At 41.0% G+C, this 18188-nt stretch overlaps 1 protein-coding gene across 1 annotated transcript; it reads right to left on the reverse strand.

Annotated features, from left to right (window-relative positions):
- Positions 1-384: 384 nt before the first annotated feature.
- On the reverse strand, positions 385-13654 carry ugcg (UDP-glucose ceramide glucosyltransferase). Its single transcript, XM_079524827.1, has 10 exons — positions 13387-13654; positions 9935-10073; positions 8884-8986; positions 8363-8464; positions 6726-6838; positions 6099-6277; positions 3533-3619; positions 3157-3264; positions 2403-2481; positions 385-1670 (listed from the first exon to the last, which is right to left on the reverse strand). The coding sequence occupies exons 1-10, from the start codon at positions 13482-13484 to the stop codon at positions 1500-1502; spliced, it is 1179 nt and encodes a 392-aa protein (XP_079380953.1). The 5' UTR covers positions 13485-13654; the 3' UTR covers positions 385-1499.
- Between the last annotated feature and the right edge of the window lie 4534 nt (positions 13655-18188).

The raw sequence follows: 18188 nt of genomic DNA on the forward strand, positions 1-18188 counted from the left end.
AAAATATGATCTTGGCGGTTAGTTTTTCTACATATCAAACTAAGCATTCATCTATTCCACCAGACATGTTTTCATTAACTTCTTGTTGTATTAATACCAGTAATATAACATTAGAACTGCAGTTCAAATGAGTTAACCTGTCCCTGCTTGTGCCACGCCTACTACCCATACACAAATTATCCGTAATAACACAAATTTGAATTAGTATTATTTTGTATTGTAATTCCATAGGCCTACTTGATTACCTTATTTTGCCACCATTTCATACTTATTTACCTTATTTTAATTTCATTTTGTTCACATCCATGAAGAGACAATCATGTAACTTTGTTCAAACCCATGAAGAGACACTAAGAGACAATAAGGACAAGTTGGACTCAACGCCACAGAGACAAGGTTTATAGCAGAAACGACAAACAAACAAAAATGGTACAATTTAGATTTTTTTTTACAAAACTCAGTGACAACAGAGTCTCCACGCATATTTACAGATAAAACCAATGAAGGCTGACAAAATGATACATTTCACAGTTCATACTTTAAATATTTACATAAAAAAGGCAAAAAAGTGAATCTATTCACCAGGGGAGGGAAATATCTTATTTTTCTTATAAGGAATAAAATAATCCCCACGTCCAGCAGAATACTCATTATTGTAGCATTATGTACACACGACGCTTGGCAAATAAAAACATTTCATTAAGGTACTTCGGGTCGAATACCGAGTACTTTTTGGCTGCTCAAGATACATTTTCAGAGTAACTTGCCCTCGGGATCATACACACACACGTACACACACACATGCACGCACACACACACACAAACACACCTGAATAGCGTCTGAAATGTCACGCGGGGGGAGGGAAGACGTCCCGTCCGATTTTCACTTGAGAGATTGGAAATGTCTGGAGATTCTCTTCATCTTTTGCATTTTCGATTTCGAGTGGAGTGTGTGAAATCCGTGGACCGGAGCCGTTTCGATTTCGCGAAATGTACATCAGCGAATCGAACGATAGAATGCTTCCCTGGATGGAGAGTGAGTGAGAGAGAGAGAGAGATAGAGGGAATGTTCATCAAGTCTTGAAAAGGTTGCAGTATCATCGGCGTGAACTAGAGGGAGACAGAAAGAAAGCGAGGGGTTGCTCACTAAATACTACTAAAATACTGTGTACTTGTAATACTACTGATAAGTCAGTACTTGTAGTACTACTAAAAACACTTGTGTACTCGTGCACACTGGCAATACTGTTGGGAGTACTACAAAGTACTTCTCACGACGGAAACGGTAAATCGGAGTGTATTCGTGAGTGACGCAGTAGTACTAGTAGAAGTACTTATAGTAGAGGTACTAGAACTAGATGGGGGGGGGGGGGGTGTTACACAGTTGACATAACACCTGTCTCCCCCTCCTAGAGGTGCCACCCAGGCATGCCGTGGATGAACGAGTGCGCCCCCCCACTAAGCCCCCCTTTGTCCATCTCTCCGTCTCTCTGTCTCTCTCAGACGTCCAGGATCTCCTCGGCGGTGCCGCCGCAGCGGAGCCGGTAGCGACCCGTCCTCCAGCTGATGGTGGGGTCCCAGAGGGCCGACAGGAAGATCTGCACGGCGAGCGACTCGCGGATGAACCACGCCACGGCATAGTCCAGCTTGGAGAAGGACACCCCACCTCCCTGAACACAGGGGAGAGATAGTATTTATTACTGGGTGTATTGTGTATTACTGTGTAATACCAGTCCATTACCATGTATGCTCGTATATCAGTGGTTTTCAACCCTTTTCATATCAAGGCGCATTTTATGTATTCTGCATTTGAGCCACTGAACCACCATTTGATGAGATACAGTAGCCTTGCAGACTCAAAACTAAAGAATATGTCCCCATTCCCATGCTGTATTGATGTTGGTACCGTGGAGCGATAACAAGCAAATCTTCTACATTCTCTAATTGCGTACATTTCTTGTAAATTAACTTCAGTATCAGTAATGAAGATGTTTAACAATAATTTAACTCTTGAGAGTGTAAAATGGAACCATTTTATGGTTTTAATGGTTTCATTTACACTCTCAAGAGTTAAAGATCTATAAGGGTCCATTTGGTTACCAACTATCCATCATTTAGCTGGGGACCACCTGGAACCCCCTCAAGGACCACTGGTGGCCCCCGGACCACTGGTTGAGAACCACTGTTGTATATTAACTTATTATGTAATTAACTATTGCAGGAAGCTGGTGACGTAGTTATTATGTTACATGACTGACCATCTTCACGATTGTTTACTTAATGTACAAAATGAATTTAGGCCAAAAGATCACAGTAAAATAAGCAAATAAAGTGCAAAGTGAGTAAATTGAACAGAAATGACAGCCCTACTGTGTAGTAATATGTACTTATTAGAACTGTACCTGTATTCCAGTGAGTTGTATATAGTCTGCTATGAACCAGGCCAAACAGTGGCACATGAAGAAGACCATTATATCCCACCTAAAAAAAACAAAATTTAAGATTAGTTTATTACAGTATTTTTTCTTTCATTTTGGGAAGAGGGCACTTTGCTGTACAGAGGGCAAAAGGGCAGGTGCTCTAGCACCACCTTGTGTCTATCTGTGCACGTATCAGTGGTGCTTACTGCTTATCCCATTTTGGGCAGGAACCCCTTTTGGTGTTAGCATTATGTTATGCTTTAGCTATTTAAAATAGCAGATCTACAAGCTCATAGCGCGCCACCGAGTGGCGCGCTACGAGCTTGTAGATCTGCTATTTTTGAAAAATCGAAGAACGACTGACATAGAAACATAGCTTTTTCAGAAAACTGTCAGGATGTAGAAGACATTTTTAGAATCTGATCTCAGGTCAAAATGGGTTAAATCATGTTCATGCCCCCCAGAATTATATGTATTTGGCCACCGACTCCACATCTCACGCTGTCGGGCTATAATGGAGTCTAGGTGCCCGGACCGCTAGGCCAGCAGTCCGGGTCTTCTTAGCTCATATCGAAAATGTCACAGATGCTTTCCCGGGTTTTAATTGGTTAATTGGTTAATGCTTCTTTGAGTGGCTTTATTGCACAACACGGTTCCCCACTGCACTTCGGCATGTGCTCGTGGCCAAAGTATTTGGGGCTAGTACTACTAAGGGATTGTGTTTGGGACATCTTACCTGAAGATGTGATGCGCTGCCCAGCCAATAATCAAACTGGCCACAAAACACTCCGATATGGGCTCCACCACGGTGGCAGGAAGCATGTTAATACGTAATTTAGCCCACCTAGCAATAGCATAAAGAACACAATAATACAATAGATACATGGATTATTCATTTTAGATCAGGGATTGAGACAAAAGCAGGGAATATGAAGGAGAAAAACATTATTGATCTCAAATCAGGGATTATGAATAAAGGATTACTGCAAACAGGGATTATGACAAACTGATTATTTTGTAACAAATTGAATATTTATCTGGGATCAGTGATTATGAAACAAAGGATTATCAGGGATTATGTCAATTGATCTGGGATCCAAGGTTATTAGTACCTGATCATGCGGGATTGGAACTGGGCGATGGAGTACGAGCCAGAGTTTTGCATTGCCACCTGCGTTGCCATGGCAAACTTCCAGCCCCTGTTTGGATGAGAGAAAAACAAATAGCTAATTAAGACATTAGGACAGAACATATTAGAACAGAGTAGATCAAATTAGAGCAGTCGTTTCTGAAGGAATCTTCAGGGAAAAGCAAACTACCGTTTTTGAGGCCTCCTGTGGTCAGAGAGAGTGCTTTTGGAGGCCACTATAAGACCAATTGGGGCTTGATATAATAGCACTTTTGACTCAGTCAGAACTCAGAAACAGCTACTTTATTGAAATGTCACATTTTGCAATACACAATTACATTTATATGAAATAAACCATAAATATATTGGGTTATTCCAATGTGAACGCACAATTCAAGATGAAGCTGGTTGATTTTGTGATTTTTAAATATTTCAGTGCAAAACATTGTATCTCCACCTGGGATTTGAACCCAGTATTAGACATACTGTAATAAACCTTTAAATGTTCACCAATTCCTCTTTTCCCTCGGTACTTGGTGATAAAAGTGTTAAGATTAATGGTTTTACAGAAAAGAAGATCAGAAGGAGTCATGGTTCTCAAGCACAACTAAGTGGTTTGTGCAGAGTCATGCTACTGTACAAGTGCCCTGTGCGTTTGTAGATGTAGTAAAATAATTGTGGGAATTCTGAAGAAATTACAGCAACATCTTTTGAACTTAGCATGGACATTCAATGGCCTCATTTATGAAGGCTAAAGGGGATGTGACAAAGTGAACATGCGACAGAAAACTGGGCGCTTTTTTTTACTGATCAATTTGTCATCAATGTCACATGAGCATACGATCAAATCTCACTTCAACTCTCAACTGTCTTGTGTACGCAAATGTTTCAGTTTGCGTGGACTTGCGATAACGCATAGTTGAGATTCTGACAGGCATCTAAACAAAATGCAGCTGCATTTTCACTTAAAGGACAACTTTAGTTTTTTTCAACCAAGGTTCATGTTTTAGGTTGTTATTAGAGAAAGTAAAAGATGAGTGTTCATTTTCTTTAATTTGCTGCTTCCTTTCGTTTTTGGGATTTTAGCAGGGGGCGGGGGCATTCGAGCATGGGGCTAAATATGTATTGTTTTACAACATTTTATGGCGATTTCTTTTTTTATTATTATTTACTATAGTCCTACTAGACCCCAGGAAATTACATCTGGCCACAGAAGATCACAGGATCTATTGAATGTAAAGATAGCCTACTGGGGGAATGCTTACTGTGTATATAGGCTCAATATGTCAGTTTGTCCCATTCAATAGATCCTGTGATCTTTTGTGGCCAGATATAATTTCCTGGGGTCTAGTAGGACTAGTAAATAATACAAAAATAAATCGCCATAATATTTTGTAAAAAAATACATAGTTAGCCCCATGCTCGAATACCCCCGCCCCCCTGTCAAAAACAGCTAAAATCCCTAAAACGAAAGGAAGCAGCAAATGAAAAACAATGTACACTCATCTTTTACTTTCTCTAATAACAACCTAAAACATGAACCTTGGTTGAAAAAAAACTAAAGTTGTCCTTTAAAAACCTTGCTGGAGGAATACTGTATGTAAACTTCAACTCCAAGCTCATTACTTTTGTGTAACGCTCAGCTGCGTGTGCGTCCCTGCTGCCAGGTGTGGCAGCAGGTACAGCCAGTTCAACAGCCATGGCACATCAGATCAGATGGCAGATCACATTGTGATCTCACCTCCACTGTGTTACTGTTGGTAACAGGCCGTTTGTTGGCCGTCACAACAGGCCGTGACAGGACATTTTCTTTCTGTGCTTGCCTGTGGTTTTGTATATGTGTGCACACTGCGCAGCAGTACTCAAAGCGGCACTATTTAACGTATTGTTTATTTTAGATCCCCATTAGTGACTGCCTCAGCTGTGACCAGTCTTCTATATTCGTTCAGTCTGGGACCTAAACCCAGACTGAAGGGTAAACAGAACCCGGACCAGCTTGGGAACAGTGATCATTGCTTCTGTTTTATCACCCCAAAACAAGTTTCAATATATATATTTTTAGAAGAGTCATGGGTTGACAGTACTTTTGAAGGAGTCTTTATTAACCAAACAAAAGAAAAGGATTTGAGAGTGAAAAAATATAAAGTAAAAAAGTAAAGTAAAAGAGCAAAAAAGAATAAATTAAAACGGCAATCAAAACATATATATATTTAAAAAAAAAGATAAGATTTGAATGTTTTCTTCATTGTTTGTAAAAGAAAGTTATTTTGCCTTCTCTCTCTCAAAACTGAGTGACTTTCACTCACTTTCTTAATACATCCCCCTTCATCCAACCATTGATCCACTGCTTAAATGTGTTATATCCGTAGGTCTACTCCTTATACGAGTCCAAATGAGAAGGAAACCCTCATCAGCACGCACACACACAGGCGCCGATTTATTTTTAACTAAATCAATAGCTATGTTCAAAATATTTCATGACCGTGGGAACCCTAGGTCTCATCTCAACATAATAATAAATGTTCGTCTGTGCTGTAAAAAGAATATACCTGTCTGCAATGGCTTTGGCCATGAAGTAGTCTTCTGCAATGTACTGGGCGAAGGCTACCAGTCCACCTGCCTGATCTAAGATCTCCTTCCTCATCAGACATGACATGCCTGTCACACATTTGATGCCCGTTACATTGGCCGAGATGTACGAACGTGGGTGAGATGTCCCAAAGTATACCTGTGAAAAAATACAAACAAACAAATTAGACCTGTGAAACATCACACCCGTGTGAAGTGAGGGGCGCCCTTATCATCGTACATCATCATCATTTGCTCAGACACAAATTCTCCATTCATTGTCAATGGGAATATAATCTTTGTGTAGGACAAAAATAGCCAATTTGCTCATCTGACATGAACTCTCCATTCATTGTCAATGGGAATTTAATGTTTGTGTAAGACGAAAATCTACACTACACTAGACACAATTTGTGTCTCAAATAGAATCTTGAGGTTCTCGGCATGGGTGCCCAAAATAGAACCGTGAGGTTCTTCACATGGAATAAGTCACGATAATATACCTTTGATGTATTCCATGTGTAAAATAGTACTTTGAGCTTCATCACATTTGATAGGTGCCTAACCTAGAACCTTGAGGTTCTCCACAGGTAGAACCTGCTCCATACCTGTTCGAGTGTGGCGGCAAATCCTTGGCGGTCAGCGACATACGGAAGCCCGTGCACCAGTCCGACCTTGTCCGTCATCTGATTGGCCATATCTGTCAGGGAGTCGGGCTTCACTAGAGGGACAAGGTGTCAAAATGTAAATAACAAAATATACTTGGAAGGTAAGTGTATTACAGTACCATTCACAATTAGAATAGGTTCAATCTTCACCTTCATAATTATTATGACGTAATGAGCTAAACCCCTTAGTTTGCGTCACATAACCACATTATTGGTGGTAATGCCATTATTATCCCAGCCGTAACTAGTAGTTTTAGTAGTAGCAGTAGAAATACGCGCTCACTGCCTGTTTGTGTACAGTATGTGCTCAGCTACTACCCTGGGTAAATAAAGGATTAAAAAACAGTAAAGGGGGAAACTTGAAAACTTTGGGAGGTTGAGGACCCGGCTTCAGTGAACATGCCTGGAGGCCAGTGGAGATGACTGAGGCCTGGATAGGTTGCTGGGAAGACTCCCGAGTGAGGAACGGTCTGATCTTTTGAAAAGTGTAAACCTACAAGATCGAGTGATTGCGGCAATGTGTACCTTGAAGTACGGCTGACCAGGCCAACGCCTAGGCTCTTGGCAGTTGGAACAGACGAGAGCTAGGAGTTGTTTCCAACAATGGTTTCACTAAACCATTGTTTAGTAAAGGTTGACGTTAATAGTATGATTTAGTAGCAGGGAGGGTGAATGAGTGACCGCCTCCTCCAGAATGTAAACATTGACATGTGCATGTGCACACCCACGGGGAAAGGAATAAAAAGAAAATGCCCCAAACGTTCTGGGTACTTATGAAGCACTGTTGCAGGACGCCCAACAGCAACGTTTCACCATGGTGTTATTATAATATGAATGTTGGTGATAGGAATGCTTCTATTCCTCTTTGGAAAAAGGCCGACATAACACGGTCCTCAATGGAGGATCGCTGATAGCAGGGGTTGTTTGTCCTGCTTAACAACGGTATCGAGGCAGGTGCGTGAGCGGGTGGGGCTTACCGCAAAGTCTATTTGCCAAGTCAAATGTTGTTGTGCATTGTGGAAAATATGGTTCAAATAAAATAAATACCGTTAACAAAAAACAATCTTTATCTGTCAGATGGAAATAATCTGATTGTCTGTACAATCAGACATACTTGACCACAGTAGCTGAAATTTGACACACTCAATTGTTTTGTGCGCATTACTATATTTATCTAGGGCAGGTTCGCTCACATTCACACCTGGGAGCTGCCCAGTACAACCACAGTCTGTTGACGCCCAACTGCAGCAGTTGGGGGTTCAGTTGCTCAAGGGCACTTTAGCAGTGTCAAGGAAGGGGTGAGTGTTGGTCATTCACTTCCGCACCAGTCCTGGGATCAAACCAGGAACCTTTCGCTTTCGGCAACAAGCACGCTCCTGAAATCTGTAGGCCACCGCTGCCCCCTTGTATGCTATATGCCTATAGCAATAATAGGAAGACCCCTGGTCCATCTACCATTCATACCACTCCCACGCCCTCCATGCAGCAGGACTATACACTTGTGTAATACCCTGTCAGTAGTAACCAGTGTAGTAGTGGTAGTATTGCAGTAGTATAAACAGTAGTAACCATAGTACCTCTAATCCCACTATCACAGATCCAGATGAGGTTATATTTTGCAGCTTCATAACCCGGCATCAGGTTATTGATCTTGGGGTTGATCCCCACCTTCTTGCCTCCTGGAGAAGAAAGAAAAGTTTCAGATGGAACATACTGTATCTCTGCTGTCGGGAAGAAATCTTAGTTAGGTGGTTTCCTCCCAACAGCAACGATTATATGAGAGAGAGAGAGAGAGAGAGAGAGAGAGAGAGAGAGAGAGAGAGAGAGAGAGAGAGAGAGAGAGAGAGAGAGAGAGAGAGAGAGAGAGAGAGAGAGAGAGAGAGAGAGAAAGAGAAAGAGAAAGAGAAAGAGAAAGAGAAAGAGAAAGAGAAAGAGAAAGAGAAAGAGAAAGAGAAAGAGAAAGAGAAAGAGAAAGAGAAAGAGAAAGAGAAAGAGAGAAGAGAAAGAGAAAGAGAAAAGAGAAAGAGAAAAAGAGAAAGAGAAAGAGAAAGAGAAAGAGAAAGAGAAACAGACAGACAGACAGACAGACAGACAGTACCTATGAAGAGTTTTGCGTCAACGTTGGGGTACTTCCCCAGGAGCTTCTTGCACACTTCGATTGCCGGGTCGTCTGAGTCCTGAACGCACAGTAGGACTTCATACTGCACACAAACAATATAAAGCAAAAAGTATACATTATACAAGCAGCAGATATACATACAAACATACCTACCATATCTACTGTATGTGCGACATGCATAGGTGCCGGAGGGGGGGGGGGGGTAATTTGGGTCAAAATGACTGGTCTACAGGTCAAGATGACTGGTCTATTTATTTATTTATTTTTCCCGACCAGGCGCTGGTAACACCTTGTTCCCATTTTGTTACGCTACGCGGCGCTTGCCTCTCGCTGCAACGACCTGCAGTTGCTCTCTCAAGGTGCCAGACAAGCTAATACACAACAATCATCGTTCTTTGTTTGTATGCTGGCTGTAGGCTAGTAGGTGTGAAAACAGCAGGGGCTGCCTCAGGCTGCTAAAAATGATGTGCCTGTGAGTCTGTGACATGTATGCCGACCTCGGATCAGATCGGATGATTACTCCACCGCAATATATGGGGGAACAAAGTTTGACTGTTTCTCTGTCAATTAAAGTGAAAAAGAGAGCATGCATGCACGCACAAAAACCCATCGAACCTCCGTGGAGGAAATTACTTTAATATTATAGTCTTTAACTAGTGCAAGTCAGCTAATTCAATTCTGAGGAGCCGGAGCACTCATCCTTTCGATTTGGTTACACTTTTCGGAGCTACATGAAAACAAACAAATGTCATGACGTCACTACCCCACCTCAAATGGGTGTTCTCGAGATATCTGAAGGACAGACAGATTAAGGCAGAGATCTGTGGAATTTATATACTTTGCAGACCCAGTACCCAGTTCAGAGCAGACCAATTCTGCTCATCCAAATGATGGACTCCAAACTTTTTGTGTGTGAAGTTTGACGGTTCTCGAGATATGAGAAGGAAGATAATGTCCTTTGCATATCTCCAGAACCATCCAACCAACCGGTGCCCTTGTGTTCTCCTGGACAGGAGGAGAGTATCCTCACCTGATCATAATCGAGGGTGAAAAACGTCTCCAGGTTGCTCGTGAGGTTCGGGTCGACTCCTTTCAAAGGCTTCAGCAGCGAAACCCCAGAGTACTTCAATGCCGGCTTCTCCGTGGCTCTCCTGTGCATGTGCAGGCGACTGAGCAAGAGACAGAGACAGGTTTCTTTATTATTGCAGCCACGTTTTGTCTCTGTATACAGAATACACCAATATGAAAGGTGCATACACAAAGCTGCCCCATCTAGGACACCGACTACATCGCTGTGCAGTTTAACCCAGTTTACCAGCCATTGCTTAAAATGAAGAAAATAGTCACTAGGAATAACAATGGCTGGTTAACCAGTTAGGTGCTTATTTAAACAATATTGCTGCTTTTAGATCTGAGAGATCTAGAATTAGCCTCAGAGTTAAAAGGACTAAAACTTCCTATTCTCCAGATATACAAGAAAACTTTCAGTATGAGGATGCTCGGTGCATTCAAACTATCAACAACAACTACAAGAGGAACAGTCCTAATGTACAAACGAATGACAACGCCCTGCCAGACAAACTACGGTTGTGGACCCCTGTCAGGGCCGTCGGCAAGTTTTCCCTCTGGCCAGATATTATTATATGATATGATTATATACACAATCAATGGCTAATTGGAACTGGAACATGCAACATATTATATATTGTACAGTGTACATACATACAATAATAACTGCTATTGCTATAAAACGTTAATAAATAGATGTGGTATAATTACTGAATGTCACGTTATTTGCCTGCACCCTGTAAATACAAAAAGTCAGAGTTTGCTCCAGTGCCTTCCTTGTTCTAGGATGTTTAGTTCATCAGAAAGTTAAAAAAAGAAAATGTTATCCAGAGACAGACAGCCATGCTCATTTTCGAACAAGAGCTCTTTCATGGTTCACGGTCTCTACTTAGAACGGAGAGAAACCGTGTATAGTTGAAGGCACGTGAAACATACACATGTTATGCTTTTTAAGTTTATTCATCCAAAAGTCTAAAGAGTAAAGTTGACAGTGACGACAGAACATTCAAAGAAGAATGGGAAGAAAACTATGAGTTCATCCTACTCAGTTTCATCAATTCAAAGCCATTGCTTGTCCATCCATATCCAGTGGGACTGACATTTGTAACATAAATGTTGTGTTAACATCGGCCATACTTGGCCAAAATAGAGTTGAAAGATATATTCATCCAATATGACAGGTCCAATTGTTTTGTGCGATGTGCGTATTAATATATGTATCCAGGGCAGCTTCGCTGAGCAATGCACTGATAATGCGTACATTATTTACAATGTATTCGCCATGCCAGATATAGTATAGAGGGTATGCGCATGACATCATCATTATACCCGGAAGATATGCGGGAAGCCGGGAATGCCTACTGAGTGGCAAAAACTACTTTCTGGCCTTGAAAGCCCATACATCTAAACAGAAACGATTATTATAATTATCATTTATTTCTTTTTTCAATATATCTTTTGACAGACAGCAGCTGAATTCCTTGTCATGTTTGTCTATCTATCAGTCCCTCCTAGTACACACAACATCACTCACCACTTTCTTCATGCTGAGAAAGGCTTTGACACTGAAATGCTATTAATTCAAAAGTACCAGAAGGGTTTTTTTTCTCCCTCCCCCTGCCCTTTCTGTCTCCACGTCCACTCCCTTGAGTTGGTGCTGCTATCTATCCATCCATCATGGATTGGCAATCCATGACATGCATGGATGTATTGTGCACTGTGCGTAAACACACCACTTCACACCTACAAAGCTTTACAAAGCTGCAGTGTCAATAGCACATTAGGCATATAAATGGTCCGTTGTTGTGTGACCTGCTAAGTAAAAGCCAATGGCCAAGCTACTTTAACTTCAGCGGGTGGGCTATCAAATGAACGTAATGTAAAATTGCCCCGCGCAGCGGACGCATGTCCTGGGTGCTTGTAATTTCTCAAGGGTGTGCCAGCGAGAAGGCACTCGCAGGAACGGCGCCTATGAAAATGGTACCATCTTAAAATGAGCATTAATAGCGAGTACCGATTACATGAAGATATGGGTGAAGTGGTCCTTTAAAGGGATAGTTGACCCTCAAAACCTTTTTCAATCATTTGATGACGAGCAGTGGTCCCATATGGAGACACAAGGAGACTCTGTTGTGTCTCCATAGGGAACATTGCTGGTCATCAAATTATTGTCTTGGGAATTAGGAACTAATTTTAATAAAATCACACCCGTGTGAACTGAGTGGTGTAAGGTATTATATAGCCTGATCAGCTCTGATCTGACGTAATGAAATCACACCCGGATGTGATTTCACAACTGGCTTTTTTTGTGCAGAAAAAATGAGCATGGTTGCTACGGTCATCCAGTTCACCCAGGTGTGATTTAATTACGTCAGAAATTATTTTGAACATAGCAACCATGCTCATTTTTTCTGCACACAAAAGCCAGTTGTAGGAGTGGTTTACACCACTCAAAAAACGAAACTAAATACAGAAACTAAACTGAAACTAGCAAACCCCACACTGGAAACTATAACTGAAAGGAAAATGAATTGAACAAAAATGACAAAGTAAATAAAAATGTAGACAAATGCAAAAAGACAATAACACTGTAATGAACTAGACTAGAATACGGTAGATACTTCGCTGTGATTGGCAAAAAGCAGGCTTCACACACACACTTGTCAATGAGGAACAACAAACACACAGGCTACACAGTTTAGATTTCGAACACACAGGATAGCTAATTGCACAAATGCACAAGACAGGACCACACACACGCATCACAGACACATGACAGACACACACACACACACACACACACACACACACACACACACACACACATACACACACACACACACACACACACCCATACACACACACCTGCAATTACAAATAGAATACTCATAAAACCGTAATAATACCACAAGTAGCCCACTGTAACTACCGGTACACACGCCCCTATAGGGCTATGGTTAACGGTTAGCGGCTATAGCTCTTCCTTCACTGACAGGTGAAATCAAAGTCCAGTCAGAAAACAACATAAGTAGAAATCAAAATATATTCTAAGCAATTCTCGCTAATTCCTTTGAAAACCTTAAACGAACATTCATCATTTAAAAAAAATGATCACCCGGCAGTTTAAATAGCCTGCTTCCCGTTAGCATAGCCTGATAGCCTATCCCGGATATACTACTTCTCATCCTAATTTACACCAACAACAATAATAATACATATTTGTTTTACTTTTAATACAAAACAAAAATATATAATAATACACCGAAACTAAATCCGACGCTTGAAATTAAAAACGTCTCTGGAACGTTAAGAAATAAGAAAAATAAAAAATAAATATATCGACACGGGCTGTTTATTTTATTATTTCCCCAATTTTTATAGGTTGAATGACGGGACGATGCGATATATACTTACACGTAGATGATTGACATGAGGTGCATCATCCAGAGGACGCAGAATAACACGACTCCGACGACGGACAGTCCCTGCATAGCGAGCTCCAGGAGAGCCATGGTTCCAGAGGATCGGCCGGGGTGCTGCGGGGCTGAGGGCTCAGCTCTCTGGGCTTGGCAGCCGTCAGCAGACCGGCGGTCATATGGTTTGCTTATGGTCGGGGGGTGGACGGACGGTGTTGCTGTTTCACCGACATCGGTGTCCACAGCGTCTGTCCTCTCGAATCAGGTTACCGCATGGGCGGGTTAGTGGCAAGCGGTTCAGTGTTGCCAGATTCTGTCAGAAGAAGCCACATCGTGAGCGCTTTAATTTGAAAATAGCTTGTGTAGATGCTATTTTCAGAAGATCTTGTCATAATATTTTGACGATTTTGTCATAATATTTTGAAGTTTTTTGTTTTAGAAACAAATAAGCCCCCCCAAAAACGCAAGCAATAACAAGCAACATGTAGAAAAATACACCAATCGCTTATAATAAGTGGACATGGCAACGCTGGCAGTCACAGAATATGATGGGTCACCGATTTCGGCGAAACACCGAGTCCGTCACTGGGTATAAGCACACCTAGAATTCCATACACGGCCAAAAGCCGCGGTCTGCCGGCGTCTCTTCCAGGTTTTTAGACAGATGGTGGATGGAAATTAAGCTCCACCCACGCGGCAGATTGCCGCGTCGGCCAGATTCCCGGAAAAGCTTGCTCCAGCGGTATTCTGCCGCGTGGGTGGAGCTTCATTTCCATTCACCAGATGACTAAAACCAAGAAGAGACGCCGGCAGACAGCGGCTTTTGGCCGCGCGTGAAATCTCAGGTGTGCCTGTGCTGAATGTGAGCCGCACAGGGAGTCTTTTCAAAATAAGAAAATCTCTATGGTCAGAACAGTGTTTATTTTCTGTTAGAGACCGAGTTGCATTAAGTAGCTAATAAACAGTTACTAATACAAAGTAAATAATGACATTTGGGTGAAAGTGAATGAATATATCCATTTGAACAGATTACTTCATGAATTAATGATATATTTATTCTTATTTTAAAGCATCATGGTCACTTTCTACTCCTTTATTTTGAAAGAAAGGCCCATGAAACGGAAGCTGAATGCAAGGTGGGTGAGGCTCATGGGTGAGGCTGCTTCCCCGACGTCACATGATGAGGGTTGTGTCAGAAATCATTCATTCACCCATTCTCATTCTCTCCTCGTTACTCATCTAGAGGCGCAGCCAGGTTTCACTGATTGTGAAATTGATCTCAACCGTCAACGCTGACTAATCGACACTGGGGAACCCGTGACCACTGTTGTTATTCTGAGATTGTAATCTGTTTCCATAATGTTATTTATAACACATGGACCATGGTTTCTCAACCATGGTCCACGGACCACAAGTGGTCCATCATATGTCAGCCTATGTATTTGTTTTAAAATATGATTAAAGCGGTATTTCAGAACCAAATTTAAGAAAATATTTGAATAAATGATGTGTGTGTGTGTGTGTGTGTGTGTGTGTGTGTGTGTGTGTGTGTGTGTGTGTGTGTGTGTTTGTGTGTGTGGGTAGCTTGAAATTAATACATAATGACTGTTAATGGCTTGATATTATAATTTGATGTGCAATAAACGCACAGCGAATTATATCAAGACCTTAATCATTATTTAACTGAAATATTCCTATCCCATATGGTCACCCTTATTCCGTTCTATTACTGTATCCATATGTCTAGGCCTATATTAAACTCATGGTAACTGCATGATACTGATTCGTAAATGATATGAGCACAGACACATGCACAATCCCTAATAATGATGACTCAAACAAGGCAATCCAGTCTTTCTTGAGATTCTAACTTGTGAAAGTTAGAATTGTGAAACTAAGTTTCACAATATTAAACAACCCCAAATTGTCATCTTATGGCACCACTCACCAGGAGGTCAGTAGGCTACACTTTGGTCCATGGACACTCATGCAGAGGCAGTTGTAATGGAAGTTTGTATCTGAAGTTTAGAATCTGGGAGCCGCCTTTTATGCTGTGCAAGTCTAGTGTCACGATGCTGTCACCTTGTGTATATCCATCTTTGGGGTTTCTACATTAATCTGATGTCAGCGCTGGATATCGCCGTTGTCTCCATATATGGGACTATAGGTTATCCCCATATATGGATCTCTAAGTAAAAGCCTTCGCAACAGTTACAGTATAGGTAGGTTTCAAAGACATATCTTGAAGAAACGCAGCATACAGGAATCAATTTCTTCTTTAATAGACGTCCTCATCACAAGTACAGTAAAGACCCTGCTGCCTCATACGAATGTATTCACAGACCTTTTATTTTTTTTTGAACTTTGTTTTTATTTCAAAAAATGAAACACGAACAATGAAACAGAAATCAAACATAAATGTGAATACAAGAAAACAAAAATACATAACAAAAACAGAGACAATAAAAGAAATCAAAGAAAAACAGAAAAACAGCTTGACAAACTTCAAAAATACAGCATTCTTCAGACAGTACAGGACAAGGCAGGGAACAGCAGGAGACATGACTCACAATACAATACAATATACAGCAGATATCCAACATTCGAAGCATTTTTATAGACTCAACAACCCCTACTCAGCACTCTTAGACCTCTACACATACACCGAAACACCAAATACACCAAATACAATATTACAGAAGTCCATTTAAGTATGAAACTTTCCATTTTTAATTGTAACCTTGCCGTCATTTCCTCCATTATATAAACCTGCTTCAGTCTCTGTTTCCATTGGGTTATTCACAGACCTTTTATAATAATACCCTTAACCTTAACAGAAGCGACAAGAAGAATATATGGTCATTCCTTTATGGGAACTCAAGCGTACATCAGTCAGCATCTTTGAATAGGTTTGTAAGGCGGTTGTCAGGGAAGAACAGGTGATGATGTCACCGATCACCTCCCTGCAGAGTAGCAAGCTCCCCAACGTAGACATTGACAAGTCCTACATTAAATTCATCAATCAATGCCATAATGACTCTCATAAGAACTTTGTCCACCACACAGTCTTGTGTAAGTTGTGTCATTTTCTTGCTCTAACTTTGTCCCTTTTTATGATGAATTCCTGTTCTGTCCTTTGTCTATATAGAAGTGTCTATTTGTACGTCTCTAAATGTTTTTGATGAATTGAACATTGTGGACCCTATTGGAAACAAGTGTAATGCTTAATTGGGTCGTCCACTCACAGTTAACAGCCTTTGTATTGAGTTTGTGCTTGAAATGTACTGTAATTCTGCAAACTGTTAATACATTTTTCAATCAATCAATCAATCAAAACACAATTCTTTATATGCCACTGTGGAAATACCACTGTCACAGAGTGGTGAAAAGCTTTTTGCTTTTACTGTAAGCTCTGGGAATTCTCCCTGACAACTCATCCAGAATATTTGTTTCATATAATGAGCCTGTGGACAGAGTCTGTGTACATGTGAATGAGCTTATCGTGTTTTGTAAGCTTTACTGGATTTGAATAAGCCTCCTCAAATGACCACTGATAATGCTGATAATGTCTTTAAGGCCACTGTCTTCGTATCGCACAAATACATAGTTACTATAACAGTTTGCAGAATGGGTACATATATCACATGAAAGCACAACTCAATACAAAGACTGTTATTGTGGACGACACACTGATAAAGCATTATACTTGTTTCCAACAGGGTCCACCTTTTTCAATTCATCAGAACATTTAGAGACATACAAATATTTGTCAAATATACACAAAAAAACAGGAGATCAAGGGGAAAGAATCATATACAGGAAGGGGGAAAGAGGTTGGAGGGGATCCAGATTTTACGCGGGCCAGTTTCGAATTGCAGCCGTCCGTCGGTGGCCTTGGTTTGTTGAACTCTCTCTGGTGTTGTGGGTGTGAACTTTGTTGACATTATAGGAAGTATTTAGAAAGGTAGGCCTACATGGGAATCTTGGTGGTGTAGTGAATCTTGTGGACCAGAACCATTGCAAGATGCTGTACTCTGTCGTCAACCCTAAGCCATTTCAGCCTGTCAAAATGGGCAGGGGTGAGGTGGGTTTGGGGAGTGAGGCCAAGTAGTAGCCTGACCAGTTTGTTTTGGGAACTCTGGAGCCTTGTTTTAAGGGCCTTTTGAGGTTCTGTGGTACCAAGAAACCTTAAAGGGCTCCTGTTAGGGTCTTTAAGGTGTTTTTGTTGACCAGTGAGGAGATCCATAGGAATCTTGTTCTTTGGTTCACTTTTTACTGTGGACACTCTGGAAAAGGTGAATAAAACACAGTTTAATTGTGTATCAAAGGACTCGCTGCTACTTGAGTATTTTGAGTCTTTTTTTAGTATTGAACCATTACCTTCACTCTAGGACAGAGTAGACTGTACTTTAATTTGACACATCACATGCATGCTGAGTATACTTGAGAAAACCATGTAATTTAGTTCCGATTGTTTTAGTTGGTTTCAAATTGAAGTGGCTCAGAGGAATAAAAACAGTAATCACAGCAGTGTTCTTTGTTTTGTCTTTATTTTCAGACCTTAAAGTGGTTGCATGTGTGGATCTATAGGACACTGCATGTCAAACAGTTTAATCAAGGGACATAGATATGGCATATTTTCAGTGTTGGAAATGTTACTATAAAGCTCTCTCTCTCTCTCTCTTCCAACCATGATATAGCCTAGCCCTAGTAGTCTATTTAAAATTGCACAAATCAGTGTATAGTATAGTATAGTATAGTATAGTAAAACTGTCTTTACAAACTTTATTTCTCGAAACT

This window comes from Electrona antarctica (assembly GCF_951216825.1).
Source record: "Electrona antarctica genome assembly, chromosome: 16".
Lineage (NCBI taxonomy): Eukaryota > Metazoa > Chordata > Actinopteri > Myctophiformes > Myctophidae > Electrona > Electrona antarctica.